Source organism: Lissotriton helveticus, chromosome 10 (assembly GCF_964261635.1).
Source record: "Lissotriton helveticus chromosome 10, aLisHel1.1, whole genome shotgun sequence".
NCBI classification, from domain to species: Eukaryota; Metazoa; Chordata; class Amphibia; order Caudata; family Salamandridae; genus Lissotriton; species Lissotriton helveticus.
Genome location: NC_136071.1, coordinates 819744585 through 819769166, shown reverse-complemented (window position 1 = coordinate 819769166; position 24582 = coordinate 819744585). Strand labels below are relative to the sequence as shown.

The 24582-nt window shown below is 44.3% G+C and overlaps 1 protein-coding gene across 4 annotated transcripts in view; it reads left to right on the top strand.

Annotated features, from left to right (window-relative positions):
- The window catches only part of ACBD5 (acyl-CoA binding domain containing 5), a 427382-nt gene that overhangs the window by 210177 nt on the left and 192623 nt on the right, over positions 1-24582 (top strand). For all 4 annotated transcript variants that reach the window (XM_078663408.1, XM_078663406.1, XM_078663407.1 and 1 more), the window contains one exon: positions 14626-14746. In XM_078663408.1, the coding sequence (XP_078519534.1) occupies positions 14626-14746 (121 nt within the window). The remainder of the gene's footprint in view (positions 1-14625; positions 14747-24582) is intronic.

The following is a 24582-nucleotide window of genomic DNA, read 5'->3' as shown; positions in this document are numbered from 1 at the left end:
AAAATAATCGGCTTATGCCAGTTGATATTTAGCCCGGAAAACTTACCGAATCGAATGATTTACAAAATTAAGGGATCAAGATTAAGCTGGCGCATCCGAACATACAAGATAGTGTCATCCGCATAAAGCGAGATAAGAAGGGGGCCGGCACGAAATTGTAGGCCACGTTGCAGGTGCTTTTCCTGGAAGTGGCGTACCAGAGGGTCCATTGGCAAAATGAAAAGCAGTGGGGAAAGGGGCAGCCCTGTCGAGTGCCATGAGACAGAGTGAAAGGGTCGGAAAGAGTGCCGTTCAGGCGCAATCTAGCAGTAGGCCGGGTATACAGCAGAGCCACCGTAGAGACGAAGCATTCAGGCATGTCCATACGTCGCATAATGGACAGGAGAAAGGGCCACTCCAGGGAATCAAAAGCCTTTTCTGCATCAAGGAGGACAGCGGCGGTTCGAGTGTGGTGGGATCAATCCTATGCAATACAGTGAATAAGGTCCGTAGATTGAGAGATGTGGACCTATGAGGCACGAAGCCAGACTGTGCCGGCGAAATTATGGATTCCATTAATAAGGACAATCGTATCGCAATCACCTTGGACAATATCTTGTAATTGACATTTAATAAAGACAACGGCCTGTATGAGCTACATAGTTTAGGGTCTCTGCCTGGCTTGGGGAGGAGAATAATGACCGCTTCCCTGAATGTTGGGGGGAGGGTGCCCACCTCCAGCGCCTCGGCATACACCTCCAACAGTCTTGGAACTAAGATATCTTTATAGGCTTTATAAAAATCGTCCGAAAAGCCATCAAGACCAAGAGCTGAGGTGCCTTGCAAAGCATCAATGGCCTCCAATATACTATCATGGGTAATGGGGATAGCTAAAAAATCCTGCATGTGTCTCTCTAAATATCCCATTGCAATCTCTGATAGGTAATTCCATTGCTCCCGTAGATCCCCAGTGATTCTGGAAGTGTATAGTGCTTTGTAATAGGAAAGGAAGGAATCGCATATATCCGGGGTAGAGTGTAGTAGGGTGTCATTCGGGCCAATTATTTCCGTGATGTAAGCTGAGTCTCGTGGGGGGAGGAGAGTATGAGCCAATAATATACCAGGTCTTTCGCCTTCACCATATTATCGTGCAACGTGCTGCTTATTAAGGAACAATAACTCACGTTCCGCCGCCTCTCTAAATTCAAGTAACAGGGCCAAACGTCTCGTCTCTCCTGCACTGGATACAGTGGCCATTAACTCTCGGTCTAGTTCAGAGAGATCTGTCTTAATACGATTCAGAGTGGAGCGAAGATCTCGCAGGGCACCTACATGTTTAGCTATGCAGACGCCTCTAATATAGGCCTTGAACCCCTCCCCGAGAACTGCCCAGGTGTCTACAGATCCAGTGTTGATTTCGAAATAGTCTTCGATGGCCTGTCTAACTTCTTCATTAAAAACCGGGTCTAATAGCGCATTGCCGGGAAAGCGCCATTGCCTTTTATAGCCACCCGGCCTGGGAACATTAAGCTTGAGAACAACTGGAGAGTGGTCCGAAAGTGTACAGAGTAAAGTAAGTAATTCCTCCAGCCAGCCAACAACTCCCGGGGAGATTAACCAATAATCTATCCTTGTCTATGTATTATGAAATCCTGAATAGTGTGTAAATTCTGGCAATTGCGAATGTAGTTTGTGTTCAATGTCCATCAGAGAAAAATGAGTGCATATGTCGTGGAGGGATTGTCGGGAACGGGGCTTTGTGTCAGGGAAAATGGAAGTGCTGTCTCTGGATGGATTCATCAATAAGTTGAAATCACCCCCTAGTATCAATAGTCCTGGTTCAAATGAGAGGAGCCGCAACTGCAGTTTGTGGAAAAAGGTTGGAGAGTCCACATTCGGACCGTAAATCCAAACAAAAGTCAAGGTCTTGTGTAGCGAAAAGGGGACACGTTTATGTATTAGCAACCCCCCTAGCATACCGACTATAGTTAGAGAAAAACCTGTGGGAACCCCAACTCTTCGCAATGGGAGCGTGGTCTGAATCGGATAAATGTGTCTCCTGTATGAACACAATATCAATGTTGTGTCTGACTATATAGTTGAGGACTTGTCTTCGCTTCTTAGTATTATTTAGCCCCCTAACATTCCATGACATCAAAGAGAGCCCGGAAGGTCCGGGCTGGTGTCCTAGCCTAACCATCGAAGAACTGTAACCATAGTCGCGCCGCAATGCATGCAAAACTCCTGCTGTAAACTTGCAACCCAAGCAATGACTGTAAGAGAAACAATGAAATTGCATAAATACCCCACCCACCATCCAGCCTCCTATTGACCCCAAAAAGTTAAACCCCGACTTGTTTAGTCAAATACGTGTGCAATACAAACAGTCCCAGTACGATAATAAACAAATATGCACATCGCAAATTTAGCATAAATAACAAAGAAACTTTGGCATTAACCATAGGGCGCGGCAACGCCATGCAGGTCGGGTATTAAGGCATATGAGTTCAACATGTAGGTTGGAAATTACTGTATAAACCAAAATAGCAGAACACCGTGATAACTGCTATAATCATTTGGCCAGACCCGGTGTTAGAGAAGAGTTCGACACTGTCCTGTGAGCTCACCTGTAACGGGGAGACAGAACGCTGCACGCCAGCCGCCCCAGAGTGTCTTTTCTTGTAGTCCTGGCAAAAAGCCTGCACCTCGGTGGGAGTATCAAATATGCGAAACCTGCCATCCACATCAACTCTTAATCTCGCCGGGTATAGCATACCGTATCGTAGTCCCAAGTTCTTAAGGGTCCATTGAATTTGCTTTTACTCCATTGTATTTGCGTCTTGCCTCCTGAACCATGATGGTGAAGTCAGGGAAAAAGGCCAACTTGCTCCCCTGCTATTGGATGTCCCCCTTGTCTCGGTCCGAACGGAGAGCGGCATCTCTATCCCTGAAATTCATGAGTGTGGCAATGATGGGATGCCGGGTAAGGCCCGGCCGTGGATGGGGCCCCAGCGATCTGTGAGCGCGCTCCACCACAAAGCCTTGTGTGAACGCGTCCCTACCAAACAGTTCTGTAAGCAACTGTTCCACGAAGATATCCATGCGACCAGTAGAAGTCGTCTTCGGAACTCCGATGATTTGAATATTATTCCGGCGGCTGCGCGCTTCCAAATCCTCGTTCTTAATAGCCACATCTTTGAGGATCTTCTCCACCCTGTCCAGCTGCTTCAGTGAGGATGATGCGCCATCTTCGATGTCCGAAACCCTCGCCTCCAAAACATCAAGTCTCCGATCGTGCGCCTATATTTTAGATCCCATGTCAGCCAATTTCTTATCCAGGTCATCAAAGCGGCTGTCAAGTGACTTGAATCCGGCCCTCATCTCCCTAAGCATGGCCGTCGCAAGAGAGGCAGGGTTTTCCTCGGCGTTTGAGGCCATAGCCCCATCAGCTAGGCCAGGAGGGACATCCGAGGTGGGGCCACGGGTTTTGTCAAATTGCAGCATACGTTGCATGGGGTCTTTCTTCCCCATTCTTCAAGAAGAGGATGGAAATCAGTCGGTGAACCGGCAACGCCGCAGCTACAGGCGAATCTTAGGGCAAGGAGGCGCAATCTGAGCGCGTGAGGAAGACTCCGCCTGCGTGATGAGCGACGATGTCAACTTCTGTTGGATAACGCAATGTGGAAAGCGCGGCAATGCCAGGTAGTGGAGAGAAAGCAGAGGAGCGCCCAAGAAATACAGAGCGGTGGTGTGGCTATACGAGGCCGGTGGCAGGACTAGGGCAGCGCACAGAGGAGAGAGCGGCCTCCTGGAACAGAGTGGATCAAGGCATGGAGGCAAGCATTAGTTGTGGGCAACGGTGGAGCTCTTAGGCCCACAGAGGCGCCAGCGGAGCCCACCCGATCAAGTAGATAAAGCCCCCGGAGATCATCTGCCAGCCGTGGAGAACCAGGGCCACCGGAGCAATCAGCGGACCAAACAACGCCGCGCTGTAGCCGGGAAAATCCAGACGCATCTCATACACCTGTGCGGCCGTCTCCTCAACAGGCCTTTACATCTGTGGCAGGTCGGCGACCAGGGGGGAGCAAAGGGGGGGGGACGGCACAGCCGATGAGGCCTAGCGCCGCCGCAACCTCGATCAGGAGTGTTGGGGCCTCCCCACAAGCCCGCCACGCCCTCCGCCACAACCAGCAAGCCAGGTCACGGCGCGGGACCGCCCACCAGGCCAGTAGGCCTCAAAAGCGTCGTGCGCCTGAAGGGGTACAGCCGGCAGCCGCAGCGGGGGGAGGAAATCCCACAAGAGGAGCGGAGAAAGAGCGCAAGGATGCGCCAGGCTCCCACCGGGGCCAAACTCACCACCGCCACCGTCCGGGATGTCGTTCTCAGGAGAGGCAGCCAAGTCACGGCCGCCCTCCGCGTCGTCTCGCCTCACGTCTGCCCCATCCACCGTCACCGTCTGGATCGGGTATCAGGATGTTCCTCCGGGCTCCGGCAACAGATGGAGCGTGTCTGCTAGGGCAGTAATGATCCTACATCAGGAGAAATAAAGTTAATTCCGCCCGGTCGGTGGAGCATCAGGCAGATGCGGCCATCTTGGTTGCCTCCGTCGCCACGCCCCATAAGCGAGACATATTGGCTTGTTTTAACTTGTCTGTGCCAATAGACATGAAACCACTATATGCAAGTCATTCTTAGGCCTGGCTGTGAGGCATTTTTTTCTGTGGCAGATATTAGTTCCGACACTAATTTCAATGGAAGAAAGTTGTGAGACAAGTGTTCACAGTTTATCGATCAATGTTGTGGTACATTTGCCATTTTGTCCTAGTTTCTCTTTGGCCAGGGTTCAGGGAACACAGCTCACGGGATTGGAGCCTATCTTGATTATCCAGTACCAAATTAAACACACTCGCTACGCACAAGTTATGTGGGAATTTAAAGCCTCTGAAACTTGAACTAAAACTATAGCCAGAGGCTTTTCGAGTCAATCTTTATTACAATAGTGGATGAGGGCCCCAGTACAAACTAGTCTACAGCAAGTTTATGGTGTTAAGGGATTGAGAAATCGAAGAATACCTTATTGTTGGCACCCAGGGGTGGTCGAAGCCCTAAAGGGTCTCCCCCCTCTGAGTCCATCTTGAATGTGCATCTTGACTGGGCTTATTTCCATTTCTCCTAGGCATAATTCTCTTTTATTTTAATTGTATTTGATGGGCGGGATTGGATTATAGTTTGATATTGTAATATACTTCAGTAATTTGTGTAGAGCAAATAGCCGTTGTCAGTGGAATAACAGACACATTCAAAAGTCAAAGATGGATCTTAATGGAACTAACTGCTAAGATTACTATCTAGTTTTCCCCAACTGTTTGTGCCAGCATTAGATATTGTAAGCGAGAACATTAGCTACAAGAATGAGGAACATGTATTAATTTCCATTCAAATATTTATGGTAGAATGTCATACTGCCTGTTTCAAATGACATAAAAGAAGATTTATTATGAGTGGTATGGGAGGATGGCAACAGCCTTTGAGGAATGTCTAGGGCAGGGGTCTCCAACCTTTTCTGTAGTGAGAGCAAATTCTGCTCAAGGAAAGTCCTGCCGAGCTACTAGCATATTTTATCACTCTAAAATGCTGATGATATGTATTAACATTACACTATGACCACCCTAAGAACGATTTATCAGTAGTAACCACCCGAACATTCCAGATGAAGTTATCAGCAGAATGCTAGGAAAACGTTCATCAATATTAAATGCTTGTACTCAAGTAAAATTCAAATCATCACATGCTGTGTGCGACAAAGGGTACTACCACAGCAGTAAGTCTCCCCTACTCAAATTGAATTATCATTCAGCTAACAACTTTAAATGTGTTTTAGAATTGTAATAGTTTGTTTTCATTAGCATATTAGTTTTTAAAAATACACATTTTTCTATCAAAACCACTTTCCACTTTGAGCAATCATAGTCCATTTTCGAAAATAAAAACCTTTTCAGAAAAAGCACAATTTTTTTCTTTAAAAATCAAATCAGTTTTCATTGTTAGAAAGTACACAGTCCCTAAACATCATCTTTTTGTTTTAGTTGAGTACCGCCATGTAAAAATGCCTCTGATGGACACATTCTGCTTCAAATACCCAGGAATTGGAATCAGAGGCCATGCTTGCTCACCATAACACTATTAATGCATCTGTTATGCGAATAATGCCCACCATTAAACCACAGCTGGATGCCCAACATAGATCAGTTATGGACATTATTATGGGAGAAGCGGTTGCCACTCTGTCAGGAGTGGCTAAAAGCAAGCCAGTCATGCTCTTAATATGTCAGTGATGGCAGCAAGTATGTAAATACTAGACTTGTATGCCCAAAATAGTCAAGGATGAAAATATGATGGCAATGGTACAATTATACCATGAACTGGCACAATTGCATCAGAGATAATACTCTTAGGATGGGGACCATAATACATATTTGGCAGCCCTTGACACTAGGAGTAGCTTTAAGGAACCATTACTGTTTATTAGGGAAGGACACAATGTCACACACCCACACACAAATGAATGTGATGCTTCTAATTTTCTCTGCCCTGGATGCATACTCTCTTCCCTCAGCTCTTTGGTTGATCATGCTCCCAACTAACACATTTTCACTCTAGTTCTTGCAGTCACACTTTGGTGCGTCAGCCTTGGTTACTGCTGCCAATATTCTTTTATTTCACACACGGTGTGACTGATAGAGCAGGGCATATAACATGGCCAATCTCCTTCTTAGGTAGATTTAAAGGGGATAAAGATGGTTCATGTGTCAGACCCATAGGCCAACACCGTAGCCTCCACATGCTTCATCATCCTCTGCACACTTTGCAAGACCTTTAAATGGATACCCCCGAATCCAGGAAGACCGTCATCCATGCACTCATCACCAGCAGGCTGGACTACCGGAATACCCTCCATGCCAGAATCAACAAATCTCTGCTCCACAAACTCCAGACCATCCAGAACTCGGCAGCCAGACTCGTCAGACCACATCACCCAGCACCTACGAGACCTCAACTGGTTCCCCTTCGAAAAAAGAGTGACCTTCAAGCTGCTCACACACACACACACCTACAAAGCCCTCCACAGCACTGGACCCCAATACTACAATGAAAGAATCGCCTTCTACATCTCCAAAAGAAACCTCTGCTCTGTTGACCAGGCCTTGGCCGAAATCATTCGCATCCACAGAAGCAGATCCTTCTCCTATATCACGGCCAAGACCTGGAACGAACTCCCCCTCAGGATCAGACGAAGCCCCACACTGAAAGCATTCAGGAAGAGCCTCAAGACCTGGCTTTTCGAATGACCGGAGCTGCCCAAATGCCCCTCCCCCCAGCGCTTTGAGACCCTCACAGGTGAGTAGTGCACTCTATAAATCCCTGATTGATTTATTGATAGGCTAACAGAGTGTGTGTTTGAGTGTTATCAAGAGGTCCTGCCATTGGTTTGGCTGTCGCAAACTCTTACGGGTAATGAAACGAGCAGTGCTGCTTCTTTAATATACACAGAAACCCTGAGATCGGATTGGTTTGGCTTCACCTCTGAGAACTAATTTAAGGGTGCTGGTGAGCTACCTGTAGCTCCCGAGCTACTGGTTGGAGACGCCTGGTCTAGGGTGTACAGGAAAGGTGAAACTCTGCTCCTCTCACTAAAAGTGCCAAATCTAGCAAAGGGTCAGTAATGTCACAATTAAAAAAAAATATCTTTACTTCCTCCACCAAACCTCCCTTCCATCGACCTCTGAGATACTAATATATATAATAACATAATATAACTGGTACAGTTGAAGGCAACAGCCGAAACGTGTCGACCGTCCTGTTTGTTCTGTATATGGTGTTGATAATAGAAAAACGCTGTGGACTCCCTCTGTGCTGTGGATACTCTGGTGGGGATCTTGCCGAGTTGTTTTTTGAGGATATATATATATATATATATATATATATATATATATATATATATGTATATATATATATATATATATATATATATATATACAGTGTGTATGTCGGCACGTCATCACCATGCTGGGGGTGATTGCTGTCCTAATGGCCACGGATTAACCAATTAGAACACTAGTTGATTAAAATTAACCTAACACTGTGCACCTTGCGCATGGTTTTATCGCACTGAAGAAGGCATTATGCTGAAAATAAAGCCAATTTTAACACCTCGTCAGTGCACCTAATGTTTTTTACGTTGTTGTGGAACATGCAGGTCCTACAACCGCTCATATGGATGCACCTGCTGTGATTTTGGCTGCCTTATTGAGAAGTCGGAAAACCGATTCATTTCGGCCTGCCTGAACCGCCGCTGACAGACTCAGTCTACCAATGCAGATTGTGGATTATACAAATCCAGGGATGCCCAGACATTTAATGGCCACCTGTGTAGAGATCGTGTTTGAAACCCAGCAGCAGACGAGGGGTGTTGGATGCGCAGTGGTGTGATTTGTAAACTTACCTGAAAACGTTACAGCCCATGTGGGGTAGTATCGAGTGGTGGCAGGACTGGCGTGGTTGATGGTGGCCGGCATCTAGTTTCACATCGGGGCAAGACATGTTGATTGTCTATTGAGGCCCATAACTGAATCTATGACATCATGGATGTCGACGCGTCATAACCATGCTGGGGGTGATTTCTGTCCTACTATTGGCCACAGATTAACCAGTTAGAAAGCTGAATGATTTCAATTTACCTAACAATGTGCACCTTGGTTAAGGTTTTAGCGCATCAAGGAAGGCATTATGCTGAAAAGCGTCTGCAGAAAATAAAGCCAATTTTAACACCCCGTGAATGCACCTAACGTTTTTAAGTTGTTGTGGAACAAGTGAGTCCTACCCCCGCTCATATGGATGCACCTGTCGTAATTTTGGCACCTTGGTGGGAAGTCGGAAAACTTGTGTGTATATGTGTGTGTGTATATAAATATACAAAGTCATTATCAGCCTTATTGAATGGTGTCTTCACAATAATTTCTTTCTCTTTGGAAAAGATTTGTTCAAAAACTGAGGGGTGTGGCGATGGGATATTGTTTCTCCCCCAGCTACGCGAGTTTACATGTTGGCTGGTGGGAGGAACAGGTCCTAAATACTAAACATCGAGTATGGGTCAATGAAAAGATAGTTAAATATCTTCGTTATATCAATAATATTTTTATTTTATGGCAAGGGGATGAAGAGGAGGCCTCACTGTTTGTAGAAGAGATAAATGATAACTCCCTCAATCTCAATTTCACGTCCCATAGTAGCAAAAGTGAAACAGAATTTCTGGATGTGAAAGTATATATCAAAAATGCCAGAATAGAAACTACTCTTTTCAGAAAACCAACCGCAGTTAACACGACGCTACGCGCTACCAGTCTACACCCCCAGCATGCTATAAATAGCATTCATTATGGTGAGATTTTGAGACTTAAGAGAATATGTAGTTCCACCAGTGATTTTGATATATGTTTGAAAGATATGATGGCAAGGTTAAAGGTACGCGGATACTCCGATACAATGCTGCATCAGGATATAGCCAAAGCAAACTTACGACCTAGAGATAGCCTTTTTTTATCGAGTTCCAATGGCCCTGAAAACCCTGATATGAACTCAGTTATCAAAAATAATAAAGAGATCAAAGAGTGTCCTAGTTTAATTACTGCATTCAGTAATGAAGAAAGCAAAATCAGGACTATCATCAAGAAAAACCGGCCCATAGTGTTAACTGATGGGGTACTGGGCTCTATATTACCGAGCACCCCTATGATCACTTTTAGAAGAGCTAAAAGCATGGGATCCGTTTTGGATAAGAGTAGCCCAGAAGTCAGACAGAACACTCTGTGGCTTCAACCAGTGCTAGGGTTTCGAAAATGTTCTACATGTAGAGCATGCAAATTTGGAACTAATAAAACTCATTACAAAACACCTTTTAGTTCCTCAGATATAGCCATTTCTGGTAGCTTCAACTGCAAGACTGATTTTGCAGTTTATTTCCTGCGTGTACCTGTGGCCTAAACTACATTGGCAGTACAAAACTACAGGTACAGGTCAGGATTTTACAGCACCTCAGAGCTATCCTACACAGTGACCCTGCCTATCCGGTAGCACGTCACTTCAAAAGAACGCATAATAACGACGTAGCTTGCCTGAAATATTATGTGGTAGGGTCCATCCCCAAATCATGTAGAGGTGGGAACAGAGAACACCAGTTGAGGCAACTTGAGACTACCATGATTTTGGAATTCGATAGCAAATGGCCCAATGGGCTGAACAATACAGAGGATATGTACAACTTTTTATGATGTATTGTTCCCCTACTAATGCGCTCAGGTTATTCTGTCTTGCCATCTGAATCTTTCTTTAGAACAGTTATTTTCTTTAGGCTATATAGTAATTCACATTTCCATAGTGAACTTCGTTAGTTTTTTACCATCATTCAGTCTTAGTAGACAGGTTCCCTGTTACTAATGATATTATGAATTACTCCTTTGGCCACCTGTATTTAGGAGGAGAATTATTATTATTTTTTGTAAACATTTTTTTGAATTTTTTTTCTGTATTTCTCTCACTTGTAAATATAAAAAAATATATTTTTTGCACTTATAACGGGTATGATGAAATATTGTTTTAAAATATGCTATTTATTTGCTTTTAACAATGAGATTCGGCTATGACCATTTTTATTGTTAACAATATTTATACATATATTATTTATCGTACGGTGTGCACTTTATAGTACATTTTGCACTAATTTCTGCACAGTTTTGCACAAACAGTCATAAAAATTGCTTGGGTATAAATGAATATTTATGCACTTTACTATGATAACATCTACCATCTATTACTGTCTAAAATACTAACAACAGTATGCTATATTACTGATAACCTATACTAGATTAGGTCCGTCTCTTCCTATGTTTCGCGGGATGTATCCCCTTTATAAATTATATTTACTGTATGTATACAGATCTATATATTCGCAATATTGGAATTTTGATGCATTCATGTTGCTATATCTCAGGGATACTAAAAAATAACAAAGAAAGTATCTTCCTCAAATACGTTTTTTAATATATGTAATTTTATTGTTTTAATACATTTATGTATTTTAAAGTGGTGTTTTTGCACATAAAGAAAGCCTTTAACACGAAGTAATGAAAAGACATTTAGACAGTATGTCTTCAGTGTTTATGGTCACATGACCAGTAATGTGATGGTGTTTTTTTGGGGGCGTGCACTTTTAAAGCAATTATAAATACAATATAGCTGATGTGATCCGCATGTGATCAAGGGCTCGTGAGCCCGAAACGCGTCATTGCTGTTTACCTGAAATAAAAATATCGGTTTGCCAGATCCTGTGGTCCGTCTCCTGCTTCGCCGGTCCTTGAGGGATGGAAGTGGTTGTGGAGTGTTTCTGCATATATATATATATATATATATATATATATATATATATATATATATATATATATATATGTGGGAACCTTGGAGCTTTGATATTCACGCGGCCTCCCAGCCGCGGGAGATGCACCACCCGGAAATTTGGGGCCACGGAGCTCCGATTCTCGGAGTTTCAATGTGGAGGCATCCATGGAGGATTGACAAGCCGGATGTGCGCGTGGAGGCCCATTGGTGGGCTTGAATCAGACAGCGGCACATAACTGAGGCACTCACCACAAGACCCACAAACCAACGCGGACTCATTTGAGTTGCCCATTGGAGGGCTCATATTTTTAAGTGGGAGGTGTGGCCTCTATGCCAAAATGACTGTCGCGCCGCTGAAGAGTGCAATGAGCACGAAACGCGTCCGGCGTGAATCGACAGGCATGCTGTAAACTGGATCCGCTCGCCGATCCGGCTTTTACCTCCTGAAGGTTGCTGCAGTGGATGTCAGTGTGCATCTCCAACTGGTGGGAACCTTGGAGCTTTGATATTCACGCGGCCTCCCAGCCGCAGGAGATGCACCACCCGGAAATTTGGGGCCACGGAGCTCCGATTCTCGGAGTTTCAATGTGGAGGCATCCATGGAGGATTGACAAGCCGGATGTGCGCGTGGAGGCCCATTGGTGGGCTTGAATCAGACAGCGGCACATAACTGAGGCACTCACCACAAGACCCACAAACCAACGCGGACTCATTTGAGTTGCCCATTGGAGGGCTCATATTTTTAAGTGGGAGGTGTGGCCTCTATGCCAAAATGACTGTTGCGCCGCTGAAGAGTGCAATGAGCACGAAACGCGTCCGGCGTGAATCGACAGGCATGCTGTAAACTGGATCCGCTCGCCGATCCGGCTTTTACCTCCTGAAGGTTGCTGCAGTGGATGTCCGTGTGCGTCTCCAACTGGTGGGAACCTTGGAGCTTTGATATATATATATATATATATATATATATGTGTGTTCTTTTTGTAGTTGACGTATGCAGTAGAAGATCAGCTCGATTTTCATCTGAAGGATGGAACTAAATGTCATGACAGCAGTGTTAACTGCTTTGATGAGCTACAGATTTGAAAGCAAAGAGAACTGGCTTGCTTAGCAGAGCAGATTTGGCCCTTGACAACAACATCTTGGATTTAGGACATTTCCGTGCTCTGTTGCCTGTGTACTGCTTTGGTAGAGTAGGTTAAGGGGTGCTTTTTGATCATGCCTAACCACTGCTGGTGCCATATGTTCCTGGTGGCCCTCTGCCATCACTCATTCCATAGTGAGTCTGGCAGGCTCTACAGGTCAGTCTTACAGGAATAGTGGTCTCTTCAGATGGACAGGACAGTACCAGATGGCATCAGCCTTCCTGTTTGATTTCTACACTTTGTATCATGTTTATTATGTTCTCCAGTTCATTTATTGGTCGGCTTTCCTTCATGTAGAGGAGCAGTGTGGTATGTTTGCTCCTGTGACTTTATAACCTTTTGGAACCACGGGTAGGAAATAGTTTCCTTTCAGAGTGGGAGCCAGACAGCATTTGTTCATGGCACAGGTAGAAATATGTGATCCATGTCTCGTCTGTCATGGACCTAGAAGAAGAGCTAGTCCATGGGAAGATGCCTTTAAGTGGGCTAATGTGTGAATAGCTGTGATAGAGTTCACATTTTATTAAACAAGAATGTATCGGATAGCTACTCCACCTGAGGGTGGTTAGCTTTTGTGCCTCTATATCTATAATTCAAATGTTGGATGAACCGTAAGATATATTACATTTGACATCCATGAGAAAACAAACACGTGCTCTTAGAGGGTCTGTCGTATCTCTGAGTTTATTAGTATCATGATTCTCAAGTGAGCAAAATATTCTGGTGCTATTGTATTCCTAAACAATGATGTTAAACCACAACTAGCTGAATAACATGTGAATATAGAGTTTTAAATAAAAAAAGTGAAGAAAGATAGATGTTTGTTGTAAAAATAATACACTTTCTTGATTAATAATTGTAAGTTTAATTTGTGTATTCTGAAATCAATTTGTATCCATTCCTGTGGCAGTCTGAATCAAACTACAGTGATTCCTCTTGCACGTTTTGCAGTATGTAGAGGCTACTCAAAAAGCTGGCATAACAACTATTTCGTTTCTACTTACTGGAACATTACATTCCAGTGTGAAGTAATTAGAAGATTAAAGGCCATGTTGTTGAGAGCAGTCTGATTGTAATTTTACAATACAATGCAAGCAGTTCATGCACACCAATTATTGGCTTTGTAAGTTGAGCCAGACCTTTTATAAGGGTTATGTGCTACTTTTGAGAAACATGTAACCTATAAATTCAGTTTCTCCAAGTTAATAAACAGTTTCCATCGCGAATAATGTTTAAAGGGGTAAAATACATTGAAATGAAATGAATTCGTACTTGTATAGCGCACTTATACCCTGAGGTGTCTTGGCACTGTACGTATACCGCTGTGGAACCCTTCCTGGCTTTTCCCTGTGAAATGCCCACTCCTGGACACCCCCAAGGTGAAGCCAGGCATCCCAGCGCTGTTGGGGCTGTTGTGGAGATTAAGCAAGCTATTGCCCAGAGTTGCAGAGCGGGACCCATGATTAGAATAGGCACCGAGGCGAGAATTATCAGGTCCGAGGAAATTGAGCCTAAGACCCGCAGAGGCGGGAATTGAACCCTGGTCCCAGGCCAGACCTCGGCATCAGGGTCTGCCGCTCTAACCATTGAGCCACACTTCTCCACATCACCCCCCCCCAACCGTTGACTTTTTTAAAGAACATAAGTTCAATTTTTAGAAGAATTCACAGACTATGAGCAGTAGTACGCACTTCTAGCCCACTCAGGATTTCTGTCATTGGTATGAATCATCCAGGTGCACAATGTGTTATATATTTTATTGTAGGCAGTTGAGTGGGGTAGAAAAACCATGTTGGGCAGAAAAATAAATAATCCAACTACAGTCATTGGTAAAACTCCCAATCTACAAAACACATTACTGCTCATAGGATCATTGGTTCACAAATGTCTAAAGAGTAAGTAATTTTACAAACTATGGAAATAAGAATTGATTGGATACTACTTTTCATGTTGGTCAGTCTGACATATTTTAAAATAATCCAGTGGTGATCGTAATTTTAGTCTTCCAATATTCTGTTTGGAGATTCTAAGTACCTGAATATTTTTCTTTCAGGTTCATTTCAGCCCTCCAATGAAATGATGCTTAAATTCTATAGCTTTTATAAGCAAGCAACACAAGGACCATGCAATGTCCCAAGACCTGGATTCTGGGATCCTGTTGGAAGATACAAATGGTACACAGAAATGTCGAACATTGATTTATTACTGACTTATAAATGTGGTAGTACTCTAATTTTTGTCTTTTGAAGGATTACTTGGTAGTTTATTTTCTTGCAGTGCACTCACTTTTTGAATCGTCACAATCAAAAATGTATGTTTTGTTACAATTAGAGTTGGCAGGAGTTTCATCCTCTCCAAAGTCCCCTGAATTTGCCATTCACCACCTATTTGTAACTGTTTTTTTCAGCTGTAACATCAAAACACAATAGGTACGGTGAATATGTTCAATTGGAAGGATACTTCCCTGTTCCTAGGCATTTGCCACTAGGTACCAGACCTCTTGTGGATCTTAATATATTTGGAAGAGGTGGTCTCACCAAAGTAATGTAGCATGCTTCATCATTAATCACCTCATCCCTCCCTGGTAAAATGATACTACCAGGGTGAATCCATGCCTGATTAATGAGAGAGTTCTTTAGATATATTAATCACCTGGATAAGGCTGGGATCCAGTTAAGATTAAAAATACCTTAAAGTCTACCAGAGGTATATCTTTTATTTGTTGGTACCTTGGGTATAGTTAAAAATAGATCAACAAATCTTGGATGTCTCTGGGTACAATGACTCCACTCTCTTAAGAATGTTATGACATGTTTTTGCTCACTCAGAGGGCAGGCATTGGTCAGGGACATTCCTCAGGGCTATCAGGAGACCCCTTTCTCTAGTATTGTGAGTGTACCACTGTAGGAAAGACAGGCATTTTCTTCCTTCCCTTGTATCACATATCCACCCTTTTTAGGGTTATAACGTCATGGTATGGTGGGGGTGGGCCACTCCTGTAGTCACACATTCATCAAGGAGACATGCCTGGTCTGATACCTTCTCATCCCCTCATACCAGCCAACCTCGCTCGATTTTAAGCTGTAAGACATAGAATTGTAATGATTCCCTCCTCTGGGTTCTGAGTAACAGTAGAGTCCATAAGATTGACGTTAAGTGATCTGATGATGTTCAGAAGTTGGTATGTGCGCAAAAAAAAGTGCCTGGTTCTCTAAAACTTAGTAGATGTAGGTGCAGTATTCCTGAATCCTACATTGTTTCCCCATTCTGGGCCCAAATCTTGTAAAGGCCCATTAATGATGCAGTAATGTAGCTCAGAAAAAGTAATACAGTTTGTGGTATAATTGCACCATATTTACCTGAAATTCTCTAGTACATACTTTGTTGTTAGTGTTCGTTAGAAAGTGATAGTTTAGAAATTTCCCATTGTAAAGACATGAATTCAAAGTCAATGTTGCCATTGGGCCCTCCCCCGTCACAGAAAAGTCCCGCATTATCATGTTCTTTTTTTGAACATCACTACCGTAGAGCCAGACCTGTGATTCTTGTTATACACTTTTTTCTTTTATAAAACTTGATTTTTCTATTGTTTTTAAACAACATATTTTGCTTCAGCGCCGTCCTCTTAATATGAGCAGAGACAATTTGTTTGCAACGAGGTCCTCTCAACGCGTTTTGGTTAATATTTGACTTTCTCCTTGATCAAAGTACATCAGTCTGGCAAGGTGATGGTATCACAGTGTAATAACTCCTATCGTAATGTCTTTTTAGTAATGTGTTAATTTAACATTGCTTCCCTTTCCTTCATTGTTGTTGTGTCGATGTATTTAGACAGTAACAGGGGAAATTCCTCAGTGGAAAGTTAAACGTGGGAATTTCAACTTTTTTCCGGCCTGCTGAGTAGAATTTGATCTGATTCCGCTGCTCCATGGGTCTAACGAAAACAGAAAGCGCAGTTGCTAATTGACTAACCCTGAGGGGCTTGGCAATGTATTTACCTGAATGCCAACTGCTTTTAGAAAAATATATTGCCCAGTTCCACACAGAGCACTTCAAAGCATTTTCCGCACCAGGGAAAGAATGTTCCCCTTGCAGTCAGACACCACACTCAAGATCCCTTGCTGGGTAAAATTCCTTTGTTGAGCACTGTCATGGTCTAGACATTGTAATGAACGAAACATGATTACCATAAACGTCATTTCAGTGGTTGGCCTCTCACAATGCTGGGCAGTACAAGAATTCCTCGTCCCTTGTAGTCCTCAATGCCTGGAACGAGAAATTCTAGCTTTACAGGACTTTTCCGTCGCAGTCCTTTCTTTTCTCCAATCCGCAGGTGGCGATGGAAACAGCAAAACTATCCTCCATTTATAGATGTTATTCACAAATGTAGAACAAGCATTGGCATAGCCAATGGGTCTTGCCTGTGTGACTTTGTAAGTGTTTAGCCAAGCAGCACATTTTGTGTAACTGTACTAAATTGATGTAGTGAACTCCCAGTATTAGAAGTTGCACCACAATTCATTCTAATAAGTCTGCTTTCACTCACGTTTGCCTTCGAAATTTACTTTTTTTTGTTTTTTGTTTAGAAGAACTTTATTAGGTTGCGCTCTTCTCAACAGTGCTGCCAGGATGCAATGTGTAGTCCCAACCCTTTACAACAGTACCTCTTCCTGGGCGCGCACGGATTTCACATCAATTCAAGCTGCAAAATGTGGAGAACCAACACGAGGGTGTGGGGTAAAGGGTGGTAGGAGTGATCTCTATGCTCTCCCCACACACAGTCCCCGACAGAGCTCTCCCTACAATAAGAGTAATTACAGACCCTTACACTATATCCGGAGTTAGACATTGCAAACATTTACTGGATTAAGCGGCAAAGCCCTGATAGGGTAAACCACCGTTACAACGAAACTTTTACAACGGACTACTTTTACAACGCAACTTTTACAACGCAGGAACCATTACAACGCATTTTTTTACAACGCAATACCTTTACAACGTAAGTATTGGTAAGTATATTATTATAGTAAAAATGTTATAAGTTTGGGTTTTTGGGTAAAGGGGTATTTTTAGGGTTCAGGGCCAGGTTTGGGTTTTTGGGTAAAGGGGTATTTTTAGGGTTCAGGGCTAGGTTTGGGTTTTTGGGTAAAGGGGTATTTTTAGGGTTCAGGGCCAGGTTTGGGTTTTTGGGTAAAGGGGTATTTTTAGGGTTCAGGGCTAGGTTTGGGTTTTTGGGTAAAAGGGTATTTTTAGGGTTCAGGGCCAGGTTTGGGTTTTTGGGTAAAGGGGTATTTTTAGGGTTCAGGGCTAGGTTTGGGTTTTTGGGTAAAAGGGTATTTTTAGGGTTCAGGGCTAGGTTTGGGTTTTTGGGTAAAGGGGTATTTTTAGGGTTTAGGGCCAGGTTTGGGTTTTTGGGTAAAGGGGTATTTTTAGGGTTCAGGGCAAGGTTTGGGTTTTTGGGTAAAGGGGTATTTTTAGGGTTCAGGGCTAAGTTTGGGGTTTTGGGTAAAGGGGTATTTTTAGGGTTCAGGGCCAGGTTTGGGTTTTTGGGTAAAGGGGTATTTTTAGGTTTCAGGGCTAGGTTTGGGTTTTTGGGTAAAGGGGTATTTTTAGGGTTCAGGGCTAGGTTTGTGTTTTTGGGTAAAGGGGTATTTTTAGGGTTCAGGGCAAGGTTTGGGTTTTTGGGTAAAAGGGTATTTTTAGGGTTCAGGGCCAGGTTTGGGTTTTTGGGTACATGGATACAGGGTAAAAATAAATTAAAAATAATATTAAATTAAAGTAAATTATATTAATTTTAATTAATTACATTAAAAAAAATATTATATAATTACCAATACAAGGATACAGGGTACAAATAAAATTAAAATAATATTAAATTAAAATAAATTATATAAAATGTAATTAATTACATTTGAAAAAATATTATATACTTACCAATACTTACGTTGTAAAGGTATTGCGTTGTAAAAGTATTGCGTTGTAAAAAAATGCGTTGTAATGGTAATTCGTTGTAATGGTTCCTGCGTTGTAAAAATAGCGTTGTAAAGGTATGCGTTGTTAAAGTATGCGTTATAACGTCATACATCCCCCTGATAGTAACATCTGCTATCAGTAACACACCACTTGTGCAGACACTTTTCTACAGGTGTTCGTTAACCCACAGAGCTGTCTAAGAGTCCACTACTGGGTTAAAACCCAAAGCTCTGGTCTTACCATCCTTCAATGAGCACTGTTAGAGGGGGCACCAAGCCCCATAGGGGGCGTCATCTCTGCCACAGGCCTTCCTAGACCCCTTCAAATCTTTAGAATTGTAAATAACAAAAATAAATAACCAAAATATGCCATCTTTTTGATGCTTCCAGAGGCGTCAAGGTTGGTTGCCATGGTAACAGGTCTTTCCAAGAAGGTCTGACCTCTGTGCATTGTACCCGAACACGCCCCCTGGGTTTATACTGTACCTCATTAAAAGAATGATCTGACCTCTGCTTGCAATTTCAGTTAACTGTTAGCCTGGTGCCGAGGGGTCACCTTGTGCGTTCCGTTCTGCGCTGCATGACTTCATGTAGGTGCGGGCTGCAGACGTCAGTGCAGCAGGTACAGCGGCACCGGGGCTCAGGGGCATAAGGGTCTCAAAATAAAATAGACCCCAGTAAAAAAATGTATACTTAGAATACCACAATATTGCACCAGTATATTTAAAAAAATGCAGCTCCCCTCTCGAGTCTCTAAATGTCAACAAAGCATCCTTCCTGTATGGGCAGTTTGTCAGCCGAGTTAAGCGGAGGATCCCCCCACCCACACGTCGGCAGTGGTGGAAAGACGCCGACGTCGATCACCCCTCCCCCAGCTCTTCTGTAGCAAAGGAGGCCTGCCAGGCTCTGGTGTTAACCCTGTACCTTGTTAACCCCCCTCACAGATCAGGAATGTTGTACCCTGGAGGGAGGTTGGTGGTGGGGGCAGGGGCAGGGGCCAGGGTCTGGTGGCAGCACAAAAGAGGGGCTGGGGGTGCGCGTCCCCCATCTCAATCAGATACCAGCTGAAAAGATCATTCAGGCCTCACTACAGCCAAGGTGGATGTTATTAACAAGCAGTCTCTGCATGGTCATCTGCTAGCCCGCGAATAGTGTGCGCGCGAGTGCGCGCTATAAGGAAAAAAAGCAAAAGTGAAAGCACTTCGTCTTATGTGTAACCTTACACACGAGGAATGCAGCTGGCACTCTGCTCGCTCCCGCAAGGCAAAGGCTGTGGGAGTTAACATTTGTCTAAAAGGTGGGACATGCACCCGCGGTTAGCCATTGGCAGGCTACAAAAACACAATGACACATGCAACAGCCAACCAAATGCGTGGGGGGAGACTGAGCCACACTGAAAAGTTTATACTGATTACATGAAGCCTCCCATTGACAGCGCATGCGCGCTGCGCAAGGCTCAACCGAAAAAGGGCATTTGTCCGCGCCTAGAAACAACTAAATTTTATTGAAATTTACACAATAAGAGACATTTCTTGCTTCATCAGTCCAGCAACATGGAAAGTACATAACATAATATATATGAGCGAAGCGTTGATATAGGCCAAGGGAAATAAAAACAATTAAAATCATAAAAGAACTACAGCAGTGTCTACAGAAATTCTCAACAAATATGTCTCTGCATTATACATACATTGGTACACATGTCAGATTGCTTACTCAATTAGACACCAGGTAGAAGTCTTGTCCCAGCAGCCAGTGTTCGAGTGCGCTATGGCGTGTCTGCCATGTCTGTTATCTAGTCAGAGGTCAATATGGCCTTTACCGCTAAGTATGTTTGGTACAATTCCCAAAAGTTTTTGGGACGACTCCAGGTGGGGGTAGCAGCTCGCTATACAGTTCCATCTGTGCATTACAGTATAGCATGTCACGTGACCACTCCTATACAGTGGAAGAGGGGCCGTGCCCCCAGCATATCGCAATTCTCCGCTTTGCAATTAGCAAACCCATTTCAACCAACCTTCGAATTTCCTCCCTTATTTTTTTTCTTAGAATGACCCAATAGGGCGAGCACTGGATCGGGGGGTAAAGGCACTTCAGTAATGTCACTCAATTCCTGGAATATCTGCCTCCAATATTTGGCTGAACCAGGCAACGTGTAAAAAATCCGCTTAACTCGCTCTGCACCTCTTACACCCTGCTGTCATGTGCAAACCATTATTTTCTTTGTAAATATATTTATTGATTTCAATAAAAAAAGGAACAAGAAAAAATAAACACAATATAATCTGGCACATACAGGATACAAATTTTCTCAGGTGCCCATCAGTCAATTATGAACTTTGGTCACTCATTTACACTAACAAGGCAATCTGGAGCTATCATTACTTATTCCAATTCACGTAATCTGAGCACCCGTTCGAGCCCCACGGATTGATGTTTCCCCTTCCCAACACAAGCAATCAAAACAAGAAGGACCCTAATAGAGACGTCCTGAACAGCATGACTAGACCTTAGTGTACTTAACAGGAGAACTCTACTACAAGAGAACAGAATGTAGTCCGGGAGATCAGGCTCAATCATACATGTGCTAAACATAGCACTATCAGGGCAAGCCCCGCGGTTCACTAGATGAAGATTCTGCATCTGTATTGGCCTCTTCAACAGCAATGTTAGTGCTTCTCATGCCCTTGTAGCTTCCAATTCTTTCTCGTGTGTGCGGGTAGCTGTTTGTAACCTGATGGTGCCCTCACCTTCCGCCCATTTAATGAAGTTAGCCCTGCACCTCCGAAAACTCGGTCCCCTCTTAGACTTCGATTTTGCCATAATATCCCTTTTGGCCAACAGGAGACTCAGATCTAAAAACTTGCTAGTGATTTTGGTCCTGGAGGTGAGGGGGAACCAGTGAAGTAAACAAGGCCCAATAGCATGTTCGATATCTCGCTCCGTAACCCCGCACAGCACCCCCATCACCTCTTCCCAATAATTCTCAAGTTTGTGGTAGCTCCACATCATATGACGGAAATCCGGCCCTTCAGAGCTATAGGGCAGGCAGAGAGCAGAAGTTGTACAAAATATCTATTAATCTTTTCTGGAGTAAGATACGCCCTATGTAAAATAAAAAATTGTACCAGTTGGAAACGAGTATTCCTAGTACTTTTCCACAGTCGTTTAATCAGCTCAGCCCACACCTTGTCAGGGATTTCGCCGTCTAGATCTACCTCCCATTTCTGTTTCAACCCCGCCAGTGGAGTCAGCATCTCATTCGTCATGCGTCGGTACAGACAAGCTACTGCCTTAATCGTGCCCGCTGCTAAAACTACATACTGGCGGGCCTTGGAAGTCTGCGGTTCAAAAACCCCTCCCTCCCCCCAGTACTTTTGGATGGCCGATACGAGGGCCAAATGCAGCAAATAATCCCCCCGAGGCAGGTCGTAACTCATCAGCCAACCCAAAAGTGCGCATAACCTTAAACAAGTAAGGCCACTCCAAGCTGTCGAAAGCTTTTTCGATATCAACTAAAAAATGGCTGCGGTCGTCTTTGGATATGTGTCCCTCACCCTCTTTGCCTCGTTATAGAGAGTAACTAATTTTGTCGTAAAAAACTCAGCCCTGGGAGTTTTTTCCACGCCATATGTTTAATCGCTTCTCTCCCTTCACCTAGTAAATCAGCCTCAGCAAGCCTCGGAAGGTTAGCTACAGGCAAACATTTCTCCAGAGTTTCCTCATTCAACATCACCTTACCCTGATATAGCGCAGTATAGTAGTCATGGAATTGTGCATTAATCCCCTGTTGTTTATAGCATGGTTTCCCCGTCGCGCAATTAAGTTCAAATATAACTGTCCCCCACCTTGCCGGATTAGCCAACCAAGCCAACAACGTGCCAGTTTTGTCGCGCTTGGCATGTGCACGCACTTCGTATTTCTTATAGTCAAAGTATCGAAGTCTCTCGACCCCCCCTATTGCCACTTCCTCCCACGCTGTCAGCAATTCCCTCTGTCTATGAGGTTGCTCAGGTCTGTCATGTTCTTGTGTACGTAAGCGCTAGTCCGCAGTTTCAATGTCTTGCAGGAGTATTTTTCGTATCCCTCCTACATTGGCAATGCAGAGACCCCTCACCACTACCTTAAAAGCATCCCACTCCATAGTGGTTGATGATGCCGTTCCTGTATTATCCCCAAAATACTGGGTGATCCCCGTCCCCACCGCCTCCCGGAAGACTGGATCGTCCAAAAGCTCTGGGTTTAGATGCCAACTTGGGATTGCAGGGCGTGCTTGGGAGCACTGCACTCGTAGTAACAGTGAGTTTATTTATTTTTATTTTGAAGGTTTACAAGTCATGATCTGACAATGTCCTGGTGAGGTATTCCCTATGTTTGACTGCCGCGTGTAGGTCTGGGGAACATAGTATGGAATCCACCCTAACATGGAGCTCATGCAGCGATGAAAAGAAGGAATAATCGCGATCGGCAGGGTGGTGAGTCCTCCCCGTGTCCACCAACCCCCAGCAAGACTGCCAATCTCTCCTTGCTTTAGAGATATTATGGACAGGAGCAGTAGGAAGCGGTGGATGCGACCTATCCATACGAACTTCAGTGACAGAGTTCAAGTCCCCTCCCATCATTACAGTGTCAGTCAAAGAGGGTGCTAATTTACCAGATAACCGAATAAAGAAAGCCGGCTGATCCGTATTAGGCACATACACACTTCCCAGCACAATATCCCTGCCATTGAGCCTACCCATAACCATCACATACCTTCCCTCCGGGTCAATAATTTGATGTACCAGTTGAAAAGGGACCCTAGCCTGAATCCACACCAGTACCCCATGCGCAAAAGCAGAGTAAGCTGTGTGGTAGACCTGTCCCCTCCATCTGTGCTGCAGTGCAAGCTCCTCACACCCCGTGATATGTGTTTCTTGAAGGAAGGCAATTTGAATTCCCCAGCGCACTAAGTAAGCGTGAATCCTATGGCGGCATTCCATAGTATGCATGCCCCTAACTTTCAATGATAAACATTTCAGTCCCATCAATGATCCCATTCCGATACCTGTGTCCAGTACTCAAGTGTTCTACTAGCTGTGCCACGCCGAGGTCCCCACAAAAAAGTCCCAACACCCTAACTCCTCCTCCCAAGGACAGTTACTATCAAACGAGCTCCCATCCAAACTGTTAAACTACAAAACTAAAGACCTCCGGCTAGTTCAGAGGTAAAAGTGGATGCAGGTGCCTAGGGGCGTATGCCCAGCCTGCAGTGCACCAGCCGTGCTAAGCCAAAGCTAGTGCCAGGACCTCTCAAGCAACAAAATCTACAAAATACTCATACCTATCTAGCCATCACATGCTAACCTTACCATCATACTAGCTCATCCACACTCTGAGGCGTTATCACAGGCAGTTTCATACTGCTACTAATTGATGTGTCCGAGTCATTGGCTACCGTCTCCTTAGATGATCCTGCTTCCTCGTCCAATGGAGGTGGGCTCCGGTTCTGCAACAACGATACTACTGCTTGTAGTGCTGCCGCTCGTTCCCTCGCAGTTTGTGACAAGGAAGGCTGTCTCTGGACTCTCCTCCAAATTCTATGACGTAGGGGTACCCCGGGTGTCTTGATCCTGGGCCTCAGTCCCTCGCAGTGTTGACCACCGGTCAGTCCACCCTTGTAGCCTTCCGGCCATTCCCATGCTTCCTCGGGGGAGTTGAAATAATGAGTAGTGCCTTCCAGGGCGATGCACAGGCGGGATGGAAACATCAGGGAAAACTGGAGACCCTCATCTCGCAAGGCTTTCTTGATCTTCAGGTAAGAGGCCCGCCTCCTTTGAACCTCCAGCGTATAGACCGGAAATAAAGTAACACTGCAATTGTCCACGGTGAAAGGACCTTCCGTTCTCGCCCTCTGCAGCAGCAAATCCCTGTCCTGGAAATGGAGTAGGCGGGCCACGGAGCTAGCGATCTAGCTGGCACTCTGTGGGCCGGCTCCAGCGTATAAATGTTGGATAAACATTCCGGGGCAACAACTGCTTTGAACCAGTTTTCAAGAT